The sequence below is a fragment of the Physella acuta genome, unplaced genomic scaffold (assembly GCF_028476545.2).
Source record: "Physella acuta isolate Inbredline_101_S28 unplaced genomic scaffold, ASM2847654v3 ptg000890l, whole genome shotgun sequence".
Taxonomy (NCBI): domain Eukaryota; kingdom Metazoa; phylum Mollusca; class Gastropoda; family Physidae; genus Physella; species Physella acuta.
Window position 1 is genome coordinate 1,211,012 of NW_026732407.1, and position 24,133 is coordinate 1,235,144.

A 24,133-nucleotide genomic window follows, 5' to 3' on the forward strand; every position below is an offset into this window, starting at 1 on the left:
AATACAGAGGGGAGGGGGTGGGGGGACGAGCTGAGTTATCTGGTGGAGGACGTAGAGTCCCGTGGGTAGGTGTTGGCGTCAGATGAGTATAAGAGGGGAGGTTGTCTGCGTCATGTGGGTAGGTGTTTGCGTCAGATGAGTATAAGAGGGGAGGTTGTCTGCGTCATGTGGGTAGGTGTTTGCGTCAGATGAGTATAAGAGGGGAGGTTGTCTGCGTCATGTGGGTAGGTGTTTGCGTCAGATGAGTATAAGAGGGGAGGTTGTCTGCGTCATGTGGGTAGGTGTTGGCGTCAGATGAGTATAAGAGGGGAGGTTGTCTGCGTCATGTGGGTAGGTGTTTGCGTCAGATGAGTATAAGAGGGGAGGTTGTCTGCGTCATGTGGGTAGGTGTTTGCGTCAGATGAGTATAAGAGGGGAGGTTGTCTGCGTCATGTGGGTAGGTGTTGGCGTCAGATAAGTATAAGAGGGGAGGTTGTCTGCGTCATGTGGGTAGGTGTTTGCGTCAGATGAGTATAAGAGGAGAGGTTGTCTGCGTCATGTGGGTAGGTGTTGGCGTCAGATGAGTATAAGAGGGGAGATTGTCTGCGTCATGTGGGTAGGTGTTTGCGTCAGATGAGTATAAGAGGGGAGGTTGTCTGCGTCATGTGGGTAGGTGTTTGCGTCAGATAAGTATAAGAGGGGAGGTTGTCTGCGTCATGTAGGTAGGTGTTGGCGTCAGATGAGTATTAGAGGTGAGGTTGTGTGCGTCATGTGGGTTGATAAACCTAGCAGCCTGTTGATAAATCTAGCAGCCTGTTGATAATCCTAGCAGCCTGTTGATAAACCTAGCAGCCTGTTGATAAACCTAGCAGCCTGTTGTTAATTAGATGTGTACACGTAAAGTCAGATTAACTTTGTGACTCCAGTCATATATTGATTTCTCTCAGATATGAGATTCCGATTATATAAAGTCAATCTCTGGCGTCAGTTGTTCATTTTCTGAGTTTTCTCGATCTAAGTCAGTTGTTTGTTTCCAAATAAAAGATTAAGTTAAACTAATGAGGGTTTTTTACATTTTAATTAAATATTAATCAGACTGAAACAGGATCTAGTTACAGCGATCGGTTTTTTTTTAATACATCGTTGTATGCTCATGTATTGCTTGATTAATGTGCTTTACAATTTACAGCGTATCCTGTTTGGCGTGACTAGAAAATGTATCTCTACCGTAATGTATACAAAAATTACAGAAACAAATATTTTATGTAAATTGAACGAGGACCAAATGTATGCTAAAAATGTATCCAATCAAATATCATCCCTCTATTATCACACCATCAACAGCGGGGGGAGGGGAGGGCGGGGAGCTGGCAGATGGTACAATCTCGCGCGCGCACCTAAAGTAGAAAATCAAATGAGACAATCAAATATTTTGGATGAATGATGAAACGTATGCTCGAGCCAACCTGTGCCGGCGTGAGGTGTGAGATCGGGGCCTAATGAGACGGACTTAATGCAGTGTTGATTTCAGATGAAAGACCGCTGGATTAGCCAGACAATGGGATAATCCATCCGGTGAAACCGTGGCTTGGGGGGAGGGGGGGACGTGCTCACTGAAAATCTAATAAAACAATCGGGAGAATGTAAATGGGAATGTAAGACTTGCTCGCCAGATAACATTTATTAATACAATTTAAATGAGTCGGGGTGAGTAATATTTTTCTGGAGTGTCGTGATATCGACAGGTGAACAGACTAACTAGAGATGGGAGATTTGCAATGAGCCATCAGTCGAGATGGAAGATGGGTCATGTGGTAGAGCAATGAGCAAACCTACTAGATGAAAGTGCAATGAGCCAACACACTAGATGTACATACAATGAGCCAACCCACTAGATGTAAGTGCAATCAGCCAACCCACTAGATGTAAGTGCAATGAACCAACCCACTAGATGTAAGTGTAATGAGCCAACCCAATAGATGTAAGTGCAATGAGCCAACCCACTAGATGTAAGTGCAATGAGCCAACCCAATAGATGTAAGTACAATGAGCCAACCCAATAGATGTAAGTGCAATGAGCCAATCCACTAGATGTAAGTGCAATGAGCCAACCCAATAGATGTAAGTGCAATGAGCCAACCCACTAGATGTAAGTGCAATGAGCCAACCCACTAGATGTAAGTGCAATGAGCCAACCCACTATATGTAAGTGCAATGAGCCAACCCACTAGATTTAAGTGCAATGAGCCAACCCACTAGATTTAAGTGCAATGAGCCAACCCACTAGATGTAAGTGCAATGAGCCAACCCACTAGATGTAAGTGCAATGAGCCAACCCACTATATGTAAGTGCAATGAGCCAACCCACTAGATTTAAGTGCAATGAGCCAACCCACTAGATGTAAGTGCAATCAGCCAACCCACTATATGTAAGTGCAATGAGCCAACCCACTAGATTTAAGTGCAATGAGCCAACCCACTAGATGTAAGTGCAATGAGCCAACCCACTAGATTTAAGTACAATGAACCAACCCACTAGATGTAAGTGCAATGAACCAACCCACTAGATTTAAGTGCAATGAGCCAACCCAAAAGATGTAAGTGCAATGAGCCTATCCAAAAGATGTGCATATTATGAGCCAACACACTAGATGTGCATACAATGAGCCAACCGGGTCTACGACAAATTCCCGAAAGACACTTACCCGAATGCCGTTTGCCCAAAGGCCGATTTCCCGAATGGACACTTGCCCGAATGCGACAAATGCCCGAATGGACAAATGCCCGAATGGACACTTGCCCGAATGGGACAAATGCCCGAATGGACACTTGCCCGAATGCGACAAATGCCCGAATGGACAAATGCCCGAATGGACACTTGCCCGATTGCGACAAATGCCCGAAAGCCACTTGCTCGAAGGCCGTTTGCCCGAAAAATGTAAATATTAACTAGAACTTTGTATTACCAATTAAACATTCTTAATCAATTCAAATTTGATAAATATCACACATATGTTTATATTTATAAAATTTAACTTTAATTCTTTTTTAAACCTACGAGATGTACATACAATGAGCCAACCTACTATGAGCCACCATACAATGAGCCAACCTACTATGAGCCACCATACAATGAGCCAACCTACTATGAGCCACCATACAATGAGCCAACCTACTATGAGCCACCATACAATGAGCCAACCTACTATGAGCCACCATACAATGAGCCAACCTACTATGAGCCACCATACAATGAGCCAACCTACAATGAGCCAACATACAATGAGCCAACCTACTATGAGCCACCATACAATGAGCCAACCTACAATGAGCCACCTTACTATGAGCCACCATACAATGAGCCAACCTACAATGAGCCAACCTACTATGAGCCACCATACAATGAGCCAACCTACTATGAGCCACCATACAATGAGCCAACCTACTATGAGCCACCATACAATGAGCCAACTTACAATGAGCCACCATACAATGAGCCAACCTACTATGAGCCACCATACAATGAGCCAACCTACTATGAGCCACCATACAATGAGCCAACCTACTATGAGCCACCATACAATGAGCCAACCTACTATGAGCCACCATACAATGAGCCAACCTACTATGAGCCACCATACAATGAGCCAACCTACTATGAGCCACCATACAATGAGCCAACTTACAATGAGCCACCATACAATGAGCCAACCTACTATGAGCCACCATACAATGAGCCAACTTACAATGAGCCACCATACAATGAGCCAACCTACTATGAGCCACCATACAATGAGCCAACCTACTATGAGCCAACCTACTATGAGCCACCCTACAATGAGCCACCCTACAATGAGCCAACCTACTATGAGCCACCATACTATGAGCCAACCTACTATGAGCCACCATACAATGAGCCAATCTACTATGAGCCACCTTACAATGAGCCAACCTACTATGAGCCACCATACAATGAGCCAACCTACTATGAGCCACCATACAATGAGCCACCCACTAGATGTGCATACAATGAGCCAACCTACTATGAGCCACCCTACAATGAGCCAACCTACTGTGGGCCACCATACAATGAGCCACCCTACAATGAGCCAACCTACTGTGGGCCACCATACAATGAGCCAACCTACTATGAGCCACCCTACAATGAGCCACCCTACAATGAGCCACCCTACAATGAGCCACCCTACAATGAGCCACCATACAATGAGCCAACCTACTGTGGGCCACCATACAATGAGCCACCCTACAATGAGCCAACCTACTATGAGCCACCCTACAATGAGCCACCCTACAATGAGCCACCCTACAATGAGCCAACCTACTATGAGCCACCCTACAATGAGCCACCCTACAATGAGCCACCCTACAATGAGCCACCCTACAATGAGCCACCCTACAATGAGCCACCCTACAATGAGCCACCATACAATGAGCCAACCTACTATGAGCCACCATACAATGAGCCAACCTACTATGAGCCACCATACAATGAGCCAACCTACTATGAGCCACCATACAATGAGCCAACCTACTATGAGCCACCATACAATGAGCCAACCTACTATGAGCCACCATACAATGAGCCAACCTACTATGAGCCACCATACAATGAGCCAACCTACTATGAGCCACCATACAATGAGCCAACCTACTATGAGCCACCATACAATGAGCCAACCTACAATGAGCCAACATACAATGAGCCAACCTACTATGAGCCACCATACAATGAGCCAACCTACAATGAGCCACCTTACTATGAGCCACCATACAATGAGCCAACCTACAATGAGCCAACCTACTATGAGCCACCATACAATGAGCCAACCTACTATGAGCCACCATACAATGAGCCAACCTACTATGAGCCACCATACAATGAGCCAACTTACAATGAGCCACCATACAATGAGCCAACCTACTATGAGCCACCATACAATGAGCCAACCTACTATGAGCCACCATACAATGAGCCAACCTACTATGAGCCACCATACAATGAGCCAACCTACTATGAGCCACCATACAATGAGCCAACCTACTATGAGCCACCATACAATGAGCCAACCTACTATGAGCCACCATACAATGAGCCAACTTACAATGAGCCACCATACAATGAGCCAACCTACTATGAGCCACCATACAATGAGCCAACCTACTATGAGCCAACCTACTATGAGCCAACCTACTATGAGCCACCATACAATGAGCCAATCTACTATGAGCCACCATACTATGAGCCAACCTACTATGAGCCACCATACAATGAGCCAACCTACTAGGAGCCACCATACAATGAGCCAACCTACTATGAGCCACCATACAATGAGCCACCCACTAGATGTGCATACAATGAGCCAACCTACTATGAGCCACCCTACAATGAGCCAACCTACTGTGGGCCACCATACAATGAGCCACCCTACAATGAGCCAACCTACTGTGGGCCACCATACAATGAGCCAACCTACTATGAGCCACCCTACAATGAGCCACCCTACAATGAGCCACCCTACAATGAGCCACCCTACAATGAGCCACCATACAATGAGCCAACCTACTGTGGGCCACCATACAATGAGCCACCCTACAATGAGCCAACCTACTATGAGCCACCCTACAATGAGCCACCCTACAATGAGCCACCCTACAATGAGCCAACCTACTGTGGGCCACCATACAATGAGCCAACCTACTATGAGCCACCCTACAATGAGCCACCCTACAATGAGCCACCCTACAATGAGCCACCCTACAATGAGCCACCCTACAATGAGCCACCCTACAATGAGCCACCATACAACGAGCCACCATACAATGAGCCACCCTACAATGAGCCAACCTACTATGAGCCACCAAGATTAATGTGACAAACAAGTGCTTGAGACGGCCAACAAACATCTGGTGTGTGTCACGTGATACCCGTGATGATCACGTGACTTGTGCTATTAGGTTTCGCATGATTGATTTATTAAAGTCACGCTGTCACGCGTGGTTGTTAGGCTCGGCCTTGTTAATCTCCGTTTTTAGGAGTTAGATCCTTATGTGTGGGTTAGCTCTCTGGATTAGCTCTTCCTGTGTTGTTTTGCTCTTTTTGTTTATGTGGGGGCAACACACCACCACACCACCACAGGGCCACACAACCTCACCACCACAGGGCCGCAACACCACACCACCACACCACCACACCACCACACCACCACAGGGCCGCAACACCACACCATCACACCACCACAGGGCCACACAACCTCACCACCACACCACCACACCACCACAGGGCCGCAACACCACACCACCACACCACCACACCACCACACCACCACACCACCACACCACCACACCACCACACCACCACAGGGCCGCAACACCACACCACCACAGGGCCACACAACCTCACCACCACACCACCACAGGGCCGCAACACCACACCACCACACCACCACACCACCACACCACCACACCACCACAGGGCCGCAACACCACACCACCACACCACCATACCACCACACCGCCACACCACCACACCGCCACACCGCCACACCACCACACCGCATCACGTACGGCACATCAGCAACATTTAACGTTCTCGGATATTTATTAATCAGTTTATAACAAACCCGTTCTCTTAGCATACATTTTGCCCCTCCCCTTTACCCTGTTCTTACCCAGCCGAATTCCCCCCCCCCCTCTCTCTCTCTCTCTCTCTCTCTCTCTCTCTCTTTATCCGGTGTTAAACATGTATTCAACATTAAACCCCATCACCTTCCACTGAACCTAAAAACCCCCACACTCAAACCCATCCCTACCCCCATAATCGACAGGGTGGTCAGAGCTGGGTATTCATTAGAGCTGGGTACTCATCAGAGCTGGGTACTCATCAGAGCTGGGTACTCATCAGAGCTGGGTACTCAAAAGAGCTGGGTACTCACTAGAGTTGGGTACTCATGTGAGCTGGGTACTCATCAGAGCTGGGTACTCATCAGAGCTGTGTACTCATAAGAGCTGGGTACTTATCAGAGCTGGGTACTCATCAGAGCTGGGTATTCATCAGAGCTGGGTACTCACTAGAGTTGGGTACTCATCACAGACTTTCGGACTAACAGTGGTGCGCTCTACAACTTGACCACGCAGTCCCATAGCAACATCCCCCCACCCTCCCCCCCCCCCCCTCTCCAAAACAAAATTCCCAGCAATAATCAGACAATATTAGTTTCCACTCCCCCCTTCCCCGCCGACTCTAGCGCAACCTCCTCAGCACTCCCACTACCCCGTATTTAACGCAGTTGTTCCCCAGCTCCCGCTCTCCCCCCCCCCCCCCCCCCCACCCCTCGAGTACTATTCAGCCCCCTCTCCCCACCCCCACCCCTCAAGTACTATTCAGACCCCCCCCCCCTCCTGACCGACCACGCGATCTGCCACCACCACGCGCTCGCCCATCAAAGCCTCGCCAGGCTCGTGTGTGACGCTGACGCTCGCCTCGCCGTGACGCTGACTCTGGTCGTGGCTGTGACGCTGACGAGAGTTAAAGAAACAGGACCGCTTAACTCACGGTCTAGAAATTATCTCCAATTCATTTGGGCCCTTTCTCCCCGCTCACCGCCGGCTAAATCAGTTTAATAAACTGTCCGGCTCGCCTGCCTGGCTATTAGCGGGCTCTATTGTCATCCATTACTGCTTGCGGCTAACGTTCTTTTCAATTTCATCACTTTCCCTCTCCCCCCCCCCCCCCCCACCCCACCCACCTCCTCTCAATACCGCCTCGCTTCAACCCTCTGTTTTCCCTGATTCCTTTTTTTAAATGCCCATTGAATTCTTCCAAATTCTGGTTTTCTTATTGGCTACAATTACATGGGGGATAACTCCATTTAACGGAAGTAAAATTGTGTAATTTTATTAGCCGCGGCTGACGTCATAAAGCAATAATTTTGATGTTTAAAAACGATTGAAATTAATTTTTCGCTTGATTACATTTTGTGAAAGATTGGCCCCAAACCTTGATCACTTTATGGCATTGGCCCCAATAAAAAAAAATTATTAGCGGAACCAAATGTCAGGGATGACCTTCACCTTGGCTGACAGAAGTTTAAAATCATTTTTGAGGTGTAGAACTGTCTATGTTTAATCAGCCACTTAATTAAAATGTAAATAACTTTTAATTAGCCACTTAATTAAAATGTAAATACCTTTTAATTAGCCACTTAATTAAAATGTAAATACCTTTTAATTAGCCACTTAATTAAAATTAATTAAAATGGGACGGAGTGGTCTAGCGGTAGAGAGCTGGACTTCTAACCCGTACGTCTCGAGTTCGAATCCGGGTTCAAGTCAGTAGACCGTTCCTGAGTCCACCCAACTCTGATGGGTACCTAACTCACGTTAGGGAAAGTAAAGGCGGCTGGGCATAGTGCTGACCACACTATCTCTTCATATGCCGAGGTCACAGAAACAAGTGAACTCTACTTCACTTGCCCCATAGACCGTCAGGTTTGAAAGGGAAACTTTACTAACTTATTTAAATTTAAATACCTTTTACATTATTAAATTACGTTACTTCCCAGGGGAAGTAAGGCTAGTACTTATGTAGCGATGTATGACCGGGAGGAGGGGGGGGGGTTAAATGATAAAAAATTCGTGACGTCGTTCGTGTGATCAGGCTTGTCATAGATGATAGATCTGATACGTGTTGCATAGGTCTGTCACATATCTGTCATAGGTCTGTCATAGGTCTTACATAGGTCTTTCATAGGTCTGTTATAGATCTTACATAGGTCTGTCATAGGTCTTTCATAGGTCTTTCATAGGTCTGTTATAGATCTTTCATAGGTCTTCCATAAGTCTGTCATAGGTCTGTCATAGGTCTTTCATAGGTCTGTCATAGGTCTTTCATAAGTCTATCATAGGTCTGTCACATGTCTGTCATACGTCTGTCATATGTCTTACATAGGTCTGTTATAGGTCATCCGTAGGTCTGTCAGAGGTCAACTGTAGGTCTGTGTTAAAATGACCTTTAGCCTTTCTCTACCTAAACCAATCAGTATACTGTATGTCTGTGTGCAAACTAAACGCCTGCTAAATCACATTAACTTAACGATTTGTTTCCGTCTGTCCAGCACTACACACACACACACACACACATACACACACACACAAACACACACAGAGCAACAACCGATATCCTTAATTAGGATTATTCATTCGAAAATGACCCACTCCATACCCAATCAGTGAGTACCAACTGCCACTAACCTTGACCTACAACTAAAATTGACCTCTCCGCCCATGTCCAATGGCTCTCTCAAGCCCGTGACTTTTGTCAGGGGCAAATAACCGAGATAATAGAGTCACCGGCCCTGGCGTGGAAGGGAGACAATCGAATCTTCACTCCGATAACACGATTCTATTCATCACAGCACCTACACAAAGCCAAATTAGTTTTTTTTTTTACTCCAGCTGGAGGTGACTTCAACACTGGAACATTTTCCAGTTAATTAGTTCATCGTCCAGATCCTAATTTTAGAGCTGCTCATTTATTTTTTTAACTAATCCCCCGATCTCACGTTTTCAAACGAAATATAAAATTAAACACTAGTTGTACCGTGTACCCCCTTGACCAAAATATTTGTTATGAGACTATTTTGTTTTTAAATTCGAAAATATGTAATTCTAAATATATTAAAATTGTTGATTTTTATTTGTAAAATTTAGGCTTAATTTTTTTTAAACGAAAACTTAAAATTCAAACAATATTTTTTGTTTCTTGAAATATTGTTATCAATTCGACTGAGTTGATAGCATATAAAAATGTGTATAGTTAAAGCACTCAGTATAGACGTGAACGCCCACGCTAGTGCAGTAGAGAACAGATGTTCCATTAGACAGGTGAAGTAGAGTCGATCTGTTTTTTACCTCGATATAGGATGGGATGGTGTGGTCAGCACTGTGCTCAGCTGACCTCACGTCTCCCCGAGTCAGGTACTCATTTCAGCTGGGTGAACTCAGGGACGCCCCTTAACAGTGCACTGATCTCTGGTCTTAAGGGTAATGATCTATGCTCTACTACTATACCACTCCGTCCCATACTCTTTGTGTGCTGTGTCTCAAGAACCTTAACTCTGTCCTTGATCGGAACCAACTTAGTGGTATTTTACCACAGATCTGATGCTACATCATTACATACCGGACGCCACACAACTACCTCGTTATTCTGTTAAGCTTCATGAAATGATTCCTCGTTGCCATTTTTTAAAGACTAAAATTTAATTGTCTCTTGAATTAATTAAAATATTAAACCGCCACGCGCCATGTCATGTGACTGTGAGACAGTTACCCGTTACCCCAGCCCACCCCCCTTCCCGACCCCCCCCCCCCCACACTGCCACAGTTCCCCGTCTGGACCCCCTGATAACGCGCCACTTTTATCGATTGCCTGATTGAAAGACAAAACGCATTAAGCACTCACCACAAATACTAAACGAATCATAATGAAAATGTAGTCTGTCCTAATCTCCCACGATAAGAGCTCACAATCACGCACGCGCACAAAGTTCTTAGGCCGGATAACCGCCAGAGTTCTTCCGCCGTCGGGGGCTTCTTGGGGGGAGGCAATTTCCTGCGCGCATCTTGCGCGAGCTGGGATGAGCATGGAGTGATAAGGCCAATCGAATTACGCCCAAACAGCTCACGTGTTGGGCTGTGTTTGTGTTGTGCTTCAAGTCCATTACGTCGACAAGTTGCTCAGTCGTCAGTAGTTTCAAATCAAGAGAGCTTCATGCTGGAGGCAGGGGGTCAGGGTGTGTGGTGGTGTCATATTGTCAGGGAGTGTGGTGTCATATTGTCAGAGTGTGGTGTCATATTGTCAGAGTGTGGTGTCATATTGTCAGGGTGTGTGGTGTCATATTAAGATGGTGTGGTGTCATATTGTCAAGGTGTGTGGTGTCATATTGTCAGGGTGTGTGGTGTCATATTGTCAGGGTGTGTGGTGTCATATTAAGATGGTGTGGTGTCATATTGTCAAGGTGTGTGGTGTCATATTGTCAGGGTGTGTGGTGTCATATTGTCAGGGTGTGTGGTGTCATATTGTCAGGGTGTGTGGTGTCATATTAAGATGGTGTGGTGTCATATTGTGAGGGTGTGGTGTCATATTGTTAGGGTGTGTGGTGTTATATTTTAAGGGTATGGTGATATATATTGTCCCCACATCCTCTCCACACTTCCCTCCCCACATCCCCTCCACACTTCCCTCCCCACATCCCCTCCACACTTCCCTCCCCACATCCCCTCCACACTTCCCTCCCTACAACCCCTCCACACTTCCCTCCCCACATCCCCTCCACGCTTCCCTCCCCACATCCCCTCCACACTTCCCTCTCCACAACCTCTCCACACTTCCCTCCCCACATCCCCTCCACACTTCCCTCCCCACACACATTTCTCCCCACATCCCCTCCACACTTCCCCTCCACACTTCCCCTCCACACTTCCCCTCCACACATTCCGCACTCTATGATCTCCTGACGGCAGACAGCCGCCATTGTTTGAGTAAGATAAGGCGCCAACTGTGCTCACCACGTCCAGCCTCACGTGCGCTGGTCACGTGGTCATCCGGTCATTAGCTCGTGTTGACTCAAGCGGGCTGGCAAAAGCTGAAAATTATCTTACAATATCTGTGGCTGTCTACAATATCTGTGGCTGTCTACAATATCTGTGGCTGTCTACAATATCTGTGGCTGTCTACAATATCTGTGGCTGTCGGCTTGTCTGGCTACACGGCGCTAATCTAAGCAAGTTAATCTCAGACAGATTATCTCGGTCAGCTAATCTCGGACAGATAATCTCGGTCAGTTAACAGACACACAACACCTAACCAAAGACAGCTAATCTCTGTCAGATAATCTCAGATAGATAACATCAAACAACTAACCTCAGACAGCTAATCTGCGTCAGATAATCTCAGATAGATAGCATCAAACAACTAACCTCAGACAGCTAATCTGCGTCAGATAATTTCAGATAGATAACATCAAACAACTAACCTCAGACGGCAGATATTCTAATACGAAAAATTTGACTTTCATCTCAGTGATTGGCCGTAGTGAAAATCGTCAGTGACTGACATTAACTGTCGACAGTGACAGTTACAGTTGACAGTGTCAGTTACAGTTGACAGTGACAGTACCAGTTGACAGTGACAGTTACAGTTGACAGTTGACAGTGACAGTACCAGTTGACAGTGTCAGTTACAGTTGACAGTAACTAACAGTTGCTAACAACCAACTTGGACCTTATACAAACGACAATCACGAACGACTACTACAGTTACCACAATGAACACATCAGAACGTCCCACTTCCTCTAAACGCTGTAACAGCGGCTGTGTTGGCACATCCTTGGCATAGTTGACGTGTTATTTCAAGACAACGCCGCAGTCAATGTGTTCATTACATCAGCACATTACCTACCCTAACATTGCAGTGTAAATCACATTATTTACATAAACTTAACTGTGAAAATCCCGCATCAACATTCCTAGTTAATGTGAAACTTAACCCTAACCTGATCGAAGTTATGAAATCGTTAGCCCCGGGGTCGGGGCTTGGGGTGGCAACGATTAGCGTGTCAGAATCGTTAGGGGTAGAGTTATGTCGTTAAAATTGTACGCGTATTTCGGGGAGCGTACACGTGCGTTCTGTGAGTTGTAAGGTTTAATTTTGTTTGTGAGTTGTAAGGTTTAATTTTTTGTTTTGTGAGTTGTAAGTTTAAATTTTTGTGAGTTGTGAGTTGAAGGTTTAAATTTTTGTGTTTTGTAAGTTGTAAGGTTTAAATTTTTGTAAGTTGTAATGTTTAATTTTTTTAATTTGTGAGTTGTAAGGTTTAATTTTTTGTTTTGTGAGTTGTAGGTTTAATTTTTTGTGTTTTGTGAGTTGTAAGGTTTAAATTTTTGTTTTGTGAGTTGTAGGTTTAGATATTGGTTTTGTGAGTTGTAAGGTTTAAAATTTTGTTTTGTGAGTTGTTAGGTTTAATTTTTTGTTTTGTAAGTTGTAAGGTTTAAATTTTTGTGTTTTGTTAGTTGTGAGGTTTAAATTTTTGTTTTGTAAGTTGTAAGGTTTAAATTTTTGTGTTTTGTGAGTTGTAAGGTTTAAATTTTTGTTTTGTGTGTTGTAAGGCTTAAATTTTTGTTTTGTGAATTGTAAGGTTTAAATTTTTGTTTTGTGAGTTGTAAGGTTTAAATTTTTGTTTTGTGAGTTGTAAGGTTTAAGCAGATGCGTAGCGAAGGGGGTGGGGCACATATATCCACGGGCGCCGACCCTTGGGGCGCCAAAATGGGTTGGAAAAAAAATTAAAAGCTCATGTAAGCTGCAGTTTTGAATTATAAACATAAAATATATATTGGGGTGGGGGGGGGAGCGCGAAATTGAAAGTTTATCCGCGGGCGCCAGGCTGGGTCGCTACGCCTCTGGGTGTAAGTTTTAAATTTCTGTGTTTTGTTAGTTGCTAGGTTAAATTTTTGTGTTTTGTGAGTTGTAAGGTATACATTCGTTCAAAGAGCTAAATTAAACATTTAAACTTTTTTTTTTTATTTAGAAAGAGCCGCCATGAAATGGGTATGTGTTTAAATTGTGTTTAACGATTTGAAGTTTCACGAAAAATTGACGAAATAATACGCCCAAAAGAAACTACATACACACATACATTTTACCATTTTACACCTATAAAAGTGCATATAAATGAAAGCCTTTATATAAAGGGGAAAAAATGTTTAAATAATACGACCCAGAAAATGTTTTTTATCAGAGATACAGTTTCCCCAAATAGAGACCGATTGTTCTGAAATTAAGTCTAAAATTAAAATTAAATTTAGTATTAATATTATCTTAAGCCGGGACTGCAAGAATTTCATTATGATGATTTTTTAAATCAGTCACTTGATCTACATGCATTACTAATGTTATTTTGATTTATTTTTTTTTACTGATATCAACACTAATATGTTATTTTTTTTTTTTTTTTTTTTTTTTTTCTTCTTTTTTTTTTTTCTTAATTAAAATTTTAGTAGGAGTTCAAGAATTAAGATGTCTAACTAATTATTAGGAATATTTATACCAATTTTTAATTATATGAGTAAAAGTTTTAACAAAATGTTTATAATCCTGCAAAAATCTATAAAGTATGTTTTTAAACAATTTTAGACGTTATACATGCTTAACAAATTGAATGCTGTAATATATTTGTAGAATTGTATGACCAAGGTAAAAGTTTTACTTAAATATGTGTGATAGTTTTTTTTTTGTTACGCGTTTTTAGTTTCTCTCCCTCTCGGTGATACTTCCCCCTTAATGTGTTCATTTAAATACAGCCTCCAGGATTGAAGTGTGTGTTTAAACTGTGTTTAGCCTTAGCTTATGCGGACGGACTGTGTTGTGTTTAACGTCTGCAGATATCAAGCAGTGTGTGTTTAAACTGTGTTAATGCGGACGGACTGTGTTGTGTTTAACGTCTGCAGATATCAAGCAGTGTGTGTTTAAACTGTGTTAATGCGGACGGACTGTGTTGTGTTTAACGTCTGCAGATATCAAGCAGTGTGTGTTTAAACTGTGTTAATGCGGACGGACTGTGTTGTGTTTAACGTCTGCAGATATCAAGCAGTGTGTGTTTAAACTGTGTTAATGCGGACGGACTGTGTTGTGTTTAACGTCTGCAGATATCAAGCAGTGTGTGTTTAAACTGTGTTAATGCGGACGGACTGTGTTGTGTTTAACGTCTGCAGATATCAAGCAGAGAGCAGCAGGAGGTTGTAGAAAATAATTAGCCGTGTCTGGAGGATTATCTGGAGGATTATCTGGGATTATCTCACTCGCTTGGCGTGGCTCTATAAGTCGGTACTGGCCGTCCATCTTGCATATCTTAATAATTCATTAGTTACCGTCCAAATTTAAACATCGTAAAATGTTGGTATTGGCCGTCTATTATTAAAATAGCCGTCGGTACCCGTTACACGTGAATTATAGGCCTCTATGGCCTATATTTTAATGTTATACTTGTTTGATAAAAATTGATCAAAATGCAATGTGCTTTACTACACGTTGAACGATATTAGTGACAAAGCAAAAAATAACTTAATAGCTAAAAATCCGGCACATTTAAAATAAAATATGCTACCAATGACTATTAGAAAAACCAAATTAGTCAAAACATTACAATATTAAATTCACACACTGATTAAGAGACTTAAATGATGCTATTAAAAACCCGGCTGTTCAATGGTATTATGTTGTTTTTTAAAGTAATTTGTATTACTTTTGGCCGAGAAAATTGCATATATTTCAGAAAGTAACAATGTGTTTCTACATTCGAATATGCCTTTTTACTTTCTCGTATAAACGAAGTATAGGGAAAGTCTTGTAATCGTGCAAAAAAAATCGAGATTTTTGGAAATCTCGACGTTTTACACCTCACTGATACGGGAAAATATAATTTAGCAATCTTGTCCGTATGTCTGTGTGTATGTCTCTCTGTGTGTCGGTGTGTGTGTCTGTAAACACGATAAATTGAGTACTGTTTAAGTAATTAAAAATCATGTCTATATTCCGAGTTGCCATCCCACGTAGTGTTATATAAGAATATTCGAGAAAGTTTAGGGGAGATTACTCCCGGTTTATTTTTCCTTCCTTAAATAATATTTAGTTTATACATTTAAAACCTCCACCATAATATTTTCAACAAAAGCCCATATCTTTAAGTTCTCCATATAGCACTGAACATACTGATCACATAGCCTCAAAAATGTTGCGGACAGAGAGACCTCCTAGCTACATTATATCTGCTGTTGTCTATATGTGCTAGCTACATTATAGCTGCTGTTGTCTATAGCTGCTAGCTACATTATAGCTGCTGTTGTCTAAAGCTGCTAGCTACATTATAGCTGCTGTTGTCTATATGTGCTAGCTACATTATATATGATGTTGTCTATATGTGCTAGCTACATTATAGCTGCTGTTGTCTATAGCTGCTAGCTACATTATAGCTGCTGTTGTCTATAGCTGCTAGCTACATTATAGCTGCTGTTGTCTATAGCTGCTAGCTACATTATAGCTGCTGTTGTCTATAGCTGCTAGCTACATTATAGCTGCTGTTGTCTATAGATGCTAGCTACATTATATCTGCTGTTGTCTATATGTGCTAGCTACATTATAGCTGCTGTTGTCTATAGCTGCTAGCTACATTATAGCTGCTGTTGTCTATAGCTGCTAGCTACATTATAGCTGCTGTTGTCTATATGTGCTAGCTACATTATATATGATGTTGTCTATATGTGCTAGCTACATTATAGCTGCTGTTGTCTATAGCTGCTAGCTACATTATAGCTGCTGTTGTCTATAGCTGCTAGCTACATTATAGCTGCTGTTGTCTATAGCTGCTAGCTACATTATAGCTGCTGTTGTCTATAGCTGCTAGCTACATTATAGCTGCTGTTGTCTATAGCTGCTAGCTACATTATAGCTGCTGTTGTCTATATGTGCTAGCTACATTATATATGATGTTGTCTATATGTGCTAGCTACATTATAGCTGCTGTTGTCTATAGCTGCTAGCTACATTATAGCTGCTGTTGTCTATAGCTGCTAGCTACATTATAGCTGCTGTTGTCTATAGCTGCTAGCTACATTATAGCTGCTGTTGTCTATAGCTGCTAGCTACATTATAGCTGCTGTTGTCTATAGCTGCTAGCTACATTATAGCTGCTGTTGTCTATATGTGCTAGCTACATTATATATGATGTTGTCTATATGTGCTAGCTACATTATAGCTGCTGTTGTCTATAGCTGCTAGCTACATTATAGCTGCTGTTGTCTATAGCTGCTAGCTACATTATAGCTGCTGTTGTCTATAGCTGCTAGCTACATTATAGCTGCTGTTGTCTATATGTGCTAGCTACATTATATATGATGTTGTCTATATGTGCTAGCTACATTATAGCTGCTGTTGTCTATAGCTGCTAGGTACATTATAGCTGCTGTTGTCTATAGCTGCTAGCTACATTATAGCTGCTGTTGGCTATAGCTGCTAGCTACATTATAGATGCTAGATACAGTATATATGCTGTTGTCTTTAGCTACTTAATACAAATAATATTTTCTGTTGTCATTAGCTACCTGCTACATTATATATGCTGTTGTATTTAGCTACATTACATCTACTTTTGTCTATAGCTACTAGCTACATTAGATCTACTTTTGTCTATAGCTACTAGCTTCATTCGATCTACTTGTCTATAGCTACTAGCTATATTATATATACAGTTGTCTTTAGCTACTAGCTGCATTATATGTACTTGTCCATCGCTACTAGCTACAAAATAATTTGATAGGAGACTGGGAACGTGTGGAGTTGTCCCGGTGTGTGTGAGGGGGGGGGGGGGGGGGTGAGGATTGGCATTGTCACCTGGTGAGTCAGTCAAGCATAACAAGGCCAGGTGGCGCACTATTGTCATCTGAGTCAGTTGTGGAAAGTCGGGAAAAGTCATCTTTCTAAGTCAGGTGAGGGAAGTCAAGAAAAGTCATCTTTCTAAGTCAGGTGAGGGAAGTCAAGAAAAGTCATCTTTCTAAGTCAGGTGAGGGAAGTCAAGAAAAGTCATCTTTCTAAGTCAGGTGAGGGAAGTCAAGAAAAGCCATCTTTCTAAGTCAGGTAAGGGAAGTCAAGAAAATTCATCTTTCTGAGTCAGGTGAGGGAAGTCAAGAAAAGTCATCTTTCTGAGTCAGGTGAGGGAAGTCAAGAAAAGTCATCTAAGTCAGGTGAGGGAAGTCCTAGTTGATGACTTTATATCACCATGTTTGTATCACCATGTTTGTGTCACCAGAATTAGCATCAACAGAATTTATATCACCAGAATTTGCAACACAATGTTTGAATCACCATGTTTGTAATACAAGTGTTTATGTGACAGTTAAACGTTCTCAAGCTGAATTCACTCCCCCCCCCCCCTCCCTTTTTTCCTAACTCAGAAGTCACGTCTTACTAAAGAGAAGTAATCCTTGTTTTACTAAATATAACTGATAATTATTGTTACTTCCCTTTACACATAATATATGAAAAGTTGCATGGCGTAGCGAGGTCGGGTGTCACCCGGTGCGGCACTTAATGGTGTCAACCCTCAGTACCTAGCGACCCTTCCCGGGGACAAACTTTCAAATTTTCGATTTGAACCCCCCTCAAACTTTCGATTTGCACCCCCCCCCCTCAAGTTTTTCTCTATGTATTTTGCTATTTTTTGCCTTGGTGTCACCCCCCCCCCTAAATGGTGTCACCCGGTGTGGTCCGCACCCCCACGCCCCCCCCCCCTCGCTACGCCCCTGCATACATCAATTGTGATAACAATTTTGAAAATTAAAATCGTTTTAATAATAATAAGCTTTTATTTAATAAAGCATTTAAAAGAAGAAAATAAATATGACAATGCACCAATATTAAAATAACTTTAAAAGAAATGTGGGGTTCGCAGTGTTTAATCCCACACTGAAATGTAATAAAAGACCCATTCTTTATGGTCATTTGAATAGTGTTGTATTTTTATAAATTTAAAGACAAATATCTATTTATACATTTTAGTGCATATTAAAAGCTTTTTTTTTATCAAAACACGTTTTCTTAAAATTTAAACAAACTTTTATTTAACTTGCTTCGCCTTTCTGTTGTGCTATTGGCGTATTCTAGGTCGAATCTTGCCAAAATTTGACCTTTTCCAGCGGAACGATTTCTTTCAAATTTGATACATAGATTAAGATACGATGACAATGCTATGGGACGTAAAATATGACTTTAACAGATATTTCATTAATATTTTTAACTAATTTAAAATTGCTACGTAAAAAGCTAATTTTCTGCAGAACGCATTCAAGTAATGCAAGGGAAATTATCAGGTTAATCTTTCATATCAATAAATGTGACTTGTTCTTTCCCTTAAGACATTGACAGTCAAAGGGAAAGAACTTAGTCTGATATATCTTATAAAAGAAATCATGATCATTTCCCTTGCCTTACTATAGTTTTTAAAAGCCCTAGGAAGTTAACGGTTAGGTTTGGGTTAACAGTATGGATAACTAAAGATACAGTAACAAGGTTTAGCATCAAAGTAATATTTATGAAAGGGTCTGGGGAATTCTACGTGCTAATGGGGAGCCCTGAGCGTTCCTGGTCACATGACCGCGTGGGTGGTGGAGGACACTGGACACTGTGGCACTGCCTGCACCCCTGCCCCGTGTGCTAGAGACCCGATCTACTGGCTCCATGGGATTAGGTGGGCCGCCCTTTAGCGTATTACCTTCAGACCGAGTTTCTTTCAGGCATCTCTTTAACCACCACCCCCCCCCCCCCCCCTCCCCGAATCAAATGGAATTTATTTAGAAAAAATACTTTTATCAGTATTAGCACCACTAGAAAATTTCAAGTACCCCTCTCCCTCTTCCCCCCACCCACCCCATCCCCACCCTCCTCGGAGAAAAAAGTCTGAAAGAAACACTGCCTTCAAGCAGAATTTCTTGGCATGCCCCCCCCCCTTTCGTCACACGTCTTCACAAAAGCCAAATGACGTCACCCACAGTCTACAACCCCTCTCGGTTGCAATTTTTCTTAAAATAACTGCAATTGATTTGTCTGAAATCTATTCTGATGTCCGTCGACTTTTGGTATCTTAATCAATTTGTGACGTTATTTATGAACACCCCCCCCCCCCCCTCATTAATAAAATTAATAGGCCTACCTCTTTAGTAAGCAAGCGAAGAAGTCAACATAATTAGAGGTCATTAACCCGAAAAGACTTTACGACTTATTCATTTTACGATTGTTAATTATAAAAATATATCTAGGGGTCTAAAAATTTGGCCTATGATAACTGTTGAAAGTGGTATTAATCAAGGGAGAAAACTGATGAATATGTTTCAAAAGTGGTTTCAAATTTAAATGTCATTAATGAAAACACAATAGAAAATCTGTTTTTTCATTTATTTACTTTTTAAATATTTATATTTGATGTTTTAATGATTGTATGGTTTATGATTACAAGTTATATATATATATATATATATATAATAAATATCACTTGACTTTAATGCTTATCAACTACTAATGGCTATATTAAATACAAAATGTACTGAATTTCAAACAACAAATGAATTTTGTTGATTTTAGGTCTTTTCTTATGCGCCCAACTTTTGAACTATTTGTACAGCTTGTTACAGCAATTCTTGTCAACTGTCCGTTCATTGTTCGGAAGAGTGCGCTTTATATGAAACTAGCTTGTACCCGTGCTTGGCTACGGTGGTAGAAATAGGGCAACGCTCTGATAGACAGAGGCGTGGCGACGGGGGGGGGGGTACATGTGTCTCCAGGCGCCGACACTAGGGGCGCCAAAATGGTTTGGAAAAAAAAATTAAAAGCTCTTTTTAGCTGCAGTTTTGCATTATAAATATAAAAAATATATGGGGGGCGCTAAAATGAAAGTTTGTCCCCGGGCACCGGGAAGGGTCGCTACGCCTCTGCTGACGTGTGCGTCGCATTGGTGTGGATCTGGATAATCCGATGACAGAAATGCGGCATTGCGAAATGACAGTGGAGGCTTATATTGCAGACTAGCTGCATACCAGTTTTCCGCCAAGGTGAATCTTTTTAAATGTACCAACTTGGGAACAGAACGCAAACACAATGCAAACACAAAAACAAACGCAAACAAAACGCAAACGAAAAAAAACACAAACACAAACACAAATACAAACACATAGCGCTCATGGGGAGACCCTGGCGCCAAACAGCACTCTGTTGAGGCGCCGCAGGATGCACTGGATTCGTTTTAGTAAAAGACTTTAGTAACCCTTCTTATCCATAGCCTATTGTACAGTTTAAAACGAACGTAGGTGCCATAGTGCTTACAGGATAGCCCAGGGCGAAATATTTAACCCTGCCGAGTTGCCTGCGGACGCGCCTAATTAAATTTAGTGAACGACTATAATACCTCCAGCTTGTCTGCAAACCGAAAGATAGAAGTAAACATAGAGGACATTTAGGAGCGGCTTCTAAACTGTTATTGATTAAAAATAATAATTAGTAATCAGTGTATAAAAAAATCAAAAGGCATAATTTAAAATATCCGTGTTTTACCTACCACATTGCACTTTATCAATCCATGCTAATTATTATTCCAACAATTATTACTTCATGGACGTCCTCGCAATATGCATTCACTTATTTTTTACTTAAATAACTATATTTAGCGTGAGCTTAATTTCTTTTTAAATTACCTCCCCTAGCATAATTTAATTTTATTTTATTAAACATTTTAATTTATTTGTTTTATTCGACCCTACTGTTATTAGAATGAATCTATTTTTCTAGTCATACAAGCGAAAATAGTATTTGACATTGATCCGTTTAACATGTCTTATCAGTGTGCGTGTATTTAATATTTTTTTCACGTTCATTTGTTGACGTATGCAATAGAGTAACACTTTGCCGAGTATCAAAAAAATCTAAGTCGTTATATTAAAAAATCCTACACCACTCGAGGCAGGTAAAATCACGGCATGTAATGTTTACTTTTATGGTTCCAAAATCTATAGCGATAACTTACGGACGGACGGACGGACTGAATGGCACACTACCAGGTCGCTTATATTATAGATTTAAATGAACAACAACAATATTTACAACATAACTGTTTTATAGTAGTTTAAATCATGAGAACGTTAATTTTTTGTATTTAAGATTATTAAAGCGGAAGTGATCTCCCGTAAACTTTCTCGAATATTTTATATCACAACGGGGGATGGCAACTCGGGACATGCTTTTTGATCAATTTTTACATACTCAAGTTATTCTGTTCACAGACAGACACACAGACACACACAAAGACTCGCATACGAGAAAGTAAAAATTACAATCATATTGGAGTGACGTCACCACTATTGGGCTCAGAACCGGAAAGGCAAGACATTTGAGGTCCAAACTGACCAGAATTCCTTCCTTCAGTTTGGCAGGACATTTGAGGTACAAACTGACCAGAATTCCTTCCTTCAGTTTGGCAGGACATTTGAGGTACAAACTGACCAGAATTCCTTCAGTTTGGCAAGACATTTGAGGTACAAACTGACCAGAATTCCTTCAGTTTGGCAAGACATTTGAGGTACAAACTGACCAGAATTCCTTCAGTTTGGCAGGACATTTGAGGTACAAACTGACCAGAATCCCTTCCTTCAGTTTGGCAAGACATTTGAGGTCCAAACTGACCAGAATCCCTTCAGTTTGGCAGGACATTTGAGGTACAAACTGACCAGAATCCCTTCCTTCAGTTTGGCAGGACATTTGAGGTACAAACTGACCAGAATTCCTTCCTTCAGTTTGGCAGGACATTTGAGGTACAAACTGACCAGAATTCCTTCAGTTTGGCAAGACATTTGAGGTACAAACTGACCAGAATTCCTTCAGTTTGGCAGGACATTTGAGGTACAAACTGACCACAATCCCTTCCTTCAGTTTGGCAGGACATTTGAGGTACAAACTGACCAGAATCCCTTCAGTTTGGCAGGACATTTGAGGTACAAACTGACCAGAATCCCTTCCTTCAGTTTGGCAAGACATTTGAGGTACAAACTGACCAGAATTCCTTCAGTTTGGCAGGACATTTGAGGTACAAACTGACCAGAATCCCTTCCTTCAGTTTGGCAGGACATTTGAGGTACAAACTGACCAGAATCCCTTCCTTCAGTTTGGCAGGACATTTGAGGTACAAACTGACCAGAATCCCTTCCTTCAGTTTGGCAGGACATTTGAGGTACAAACTGACCAGAATCCCTTCCTTCAGTTTGGCAAGACATTTGAGGTACAAACTGACCAGAATCCCTTCAGTTTGGCAGGACATTAGAGGTCCAAACTGACCAGAATCCCTTCCTTCAGTTTGGCAAGACATTTGAGGTACAAACTGACCAGAATCCCTTCCTTCAGTTTGGCAAGACATTTGAGGTACAAACTGACCAGAATTCCTTCCTTCAGTTTGGCAAGACATTTGAGGTACAAACTGACCAGAATCCCTTCAGTTTGGCAGGACATTTGAGGTACAAACTGACCAGAATCCCTTCCTTCAGTTTGGCAAGACATTTGAGGTACAAACTGACCAGAATCCCTTCAGTTTGGCAGGACATTTGAGGTACAAACTGACCAGAATCCCTTCCTTCAGTTTGGCAAGACATTTGAGGTACAAACTGACCAGAATCCCTTCCTTCAGTTTGGCAAGACATTTGAGGTACAAACTGACCAGAATCCCTTCCTTCAGTTTGGCAGGACATTTGAGGTACAAACTGACCAGAATCCCTTCCTTCAGTTTGGCAAGACATTTGAGGTACAAACTGACCAGAATTCCTTCCTTCAGTTTGGCAGGACATTTGAGGTACAAACTGACCAGAATTCCTTCCTTCAGTTTGGCAGGACATTTGAGGTACAAACTGACCAGAATCCCTTCCTTCAGTTTGGCAAGACATTTGATGTCCAAACTGACCAGAATCCCTTCCTTCAGTTTGGCAGGACATTTGAGGTACAAACTGACCAGAATCCCTTCCTTCAGTTTGGCAAGACATTTGATGTCCAAACTGACCAGAATCCCTTCCTTCAGTTTGGCAAGACATTTGATGTCCAAACTGACCAGAATCCCTAGCTTGGGATGTTTATTTCCTCTAATCTGTTAACACAGAAACTCTAGTTTCACAAAACGTGATGTTTTGGACACATCCGATTTTAAATCAATAGCAGTGTTAACCTAATGACTCAATGTGTGTTAATGTTGTCCTTGTCTTTGTAAGCAGCAGCCAAAGTTTTTCATTGTTTGAATTATTTGATATGAAACTAGTGCTGGCACCTTCAACATTGTTCATCTTACTTTTGATCACTGCACTTTGATCACCATTCATCTCAGACTCATGGGATGTTTCCAGTTGATTCTGTGAATTAAATTACATTTTTTTTTTAAATTTGATCAAAACAAAAATCAATAACTTTAACCGTCTCAGTCTGAGTTTAAAAAAAAGTTTTAAAATGACATCAAATCATTGACGCCTAATAGCATGCACTGCATTTGTAAAAAAAAAAAAAAAAAA

General features: G+C 41.9%; 1 protein-coding gene across 1 annotated transcript; it reads left to right on the forward strand.

The window, feature by feature from the left end:
• Positions 1-1,626: 1,626 nt before the first annotated feature.
• Positions 1,627-5,873, forward strand: LOC131952772 (uncharacterized). Its single transcript, XM_059315596.1, has 3 exons — positions 1,627-1,634; positions 3,041-5,257; positions 5,345-5,873. Exons 1-3 carry the CDS (start codon positions 1,627-1,629, stop codon positions 5,871-5,873), a joined length of 2,754 nt encoding a protein of 917 aa, XP_059171579.1.
• Positions 5,874-24,133: the final 18,260 nt, after the last annotated feature.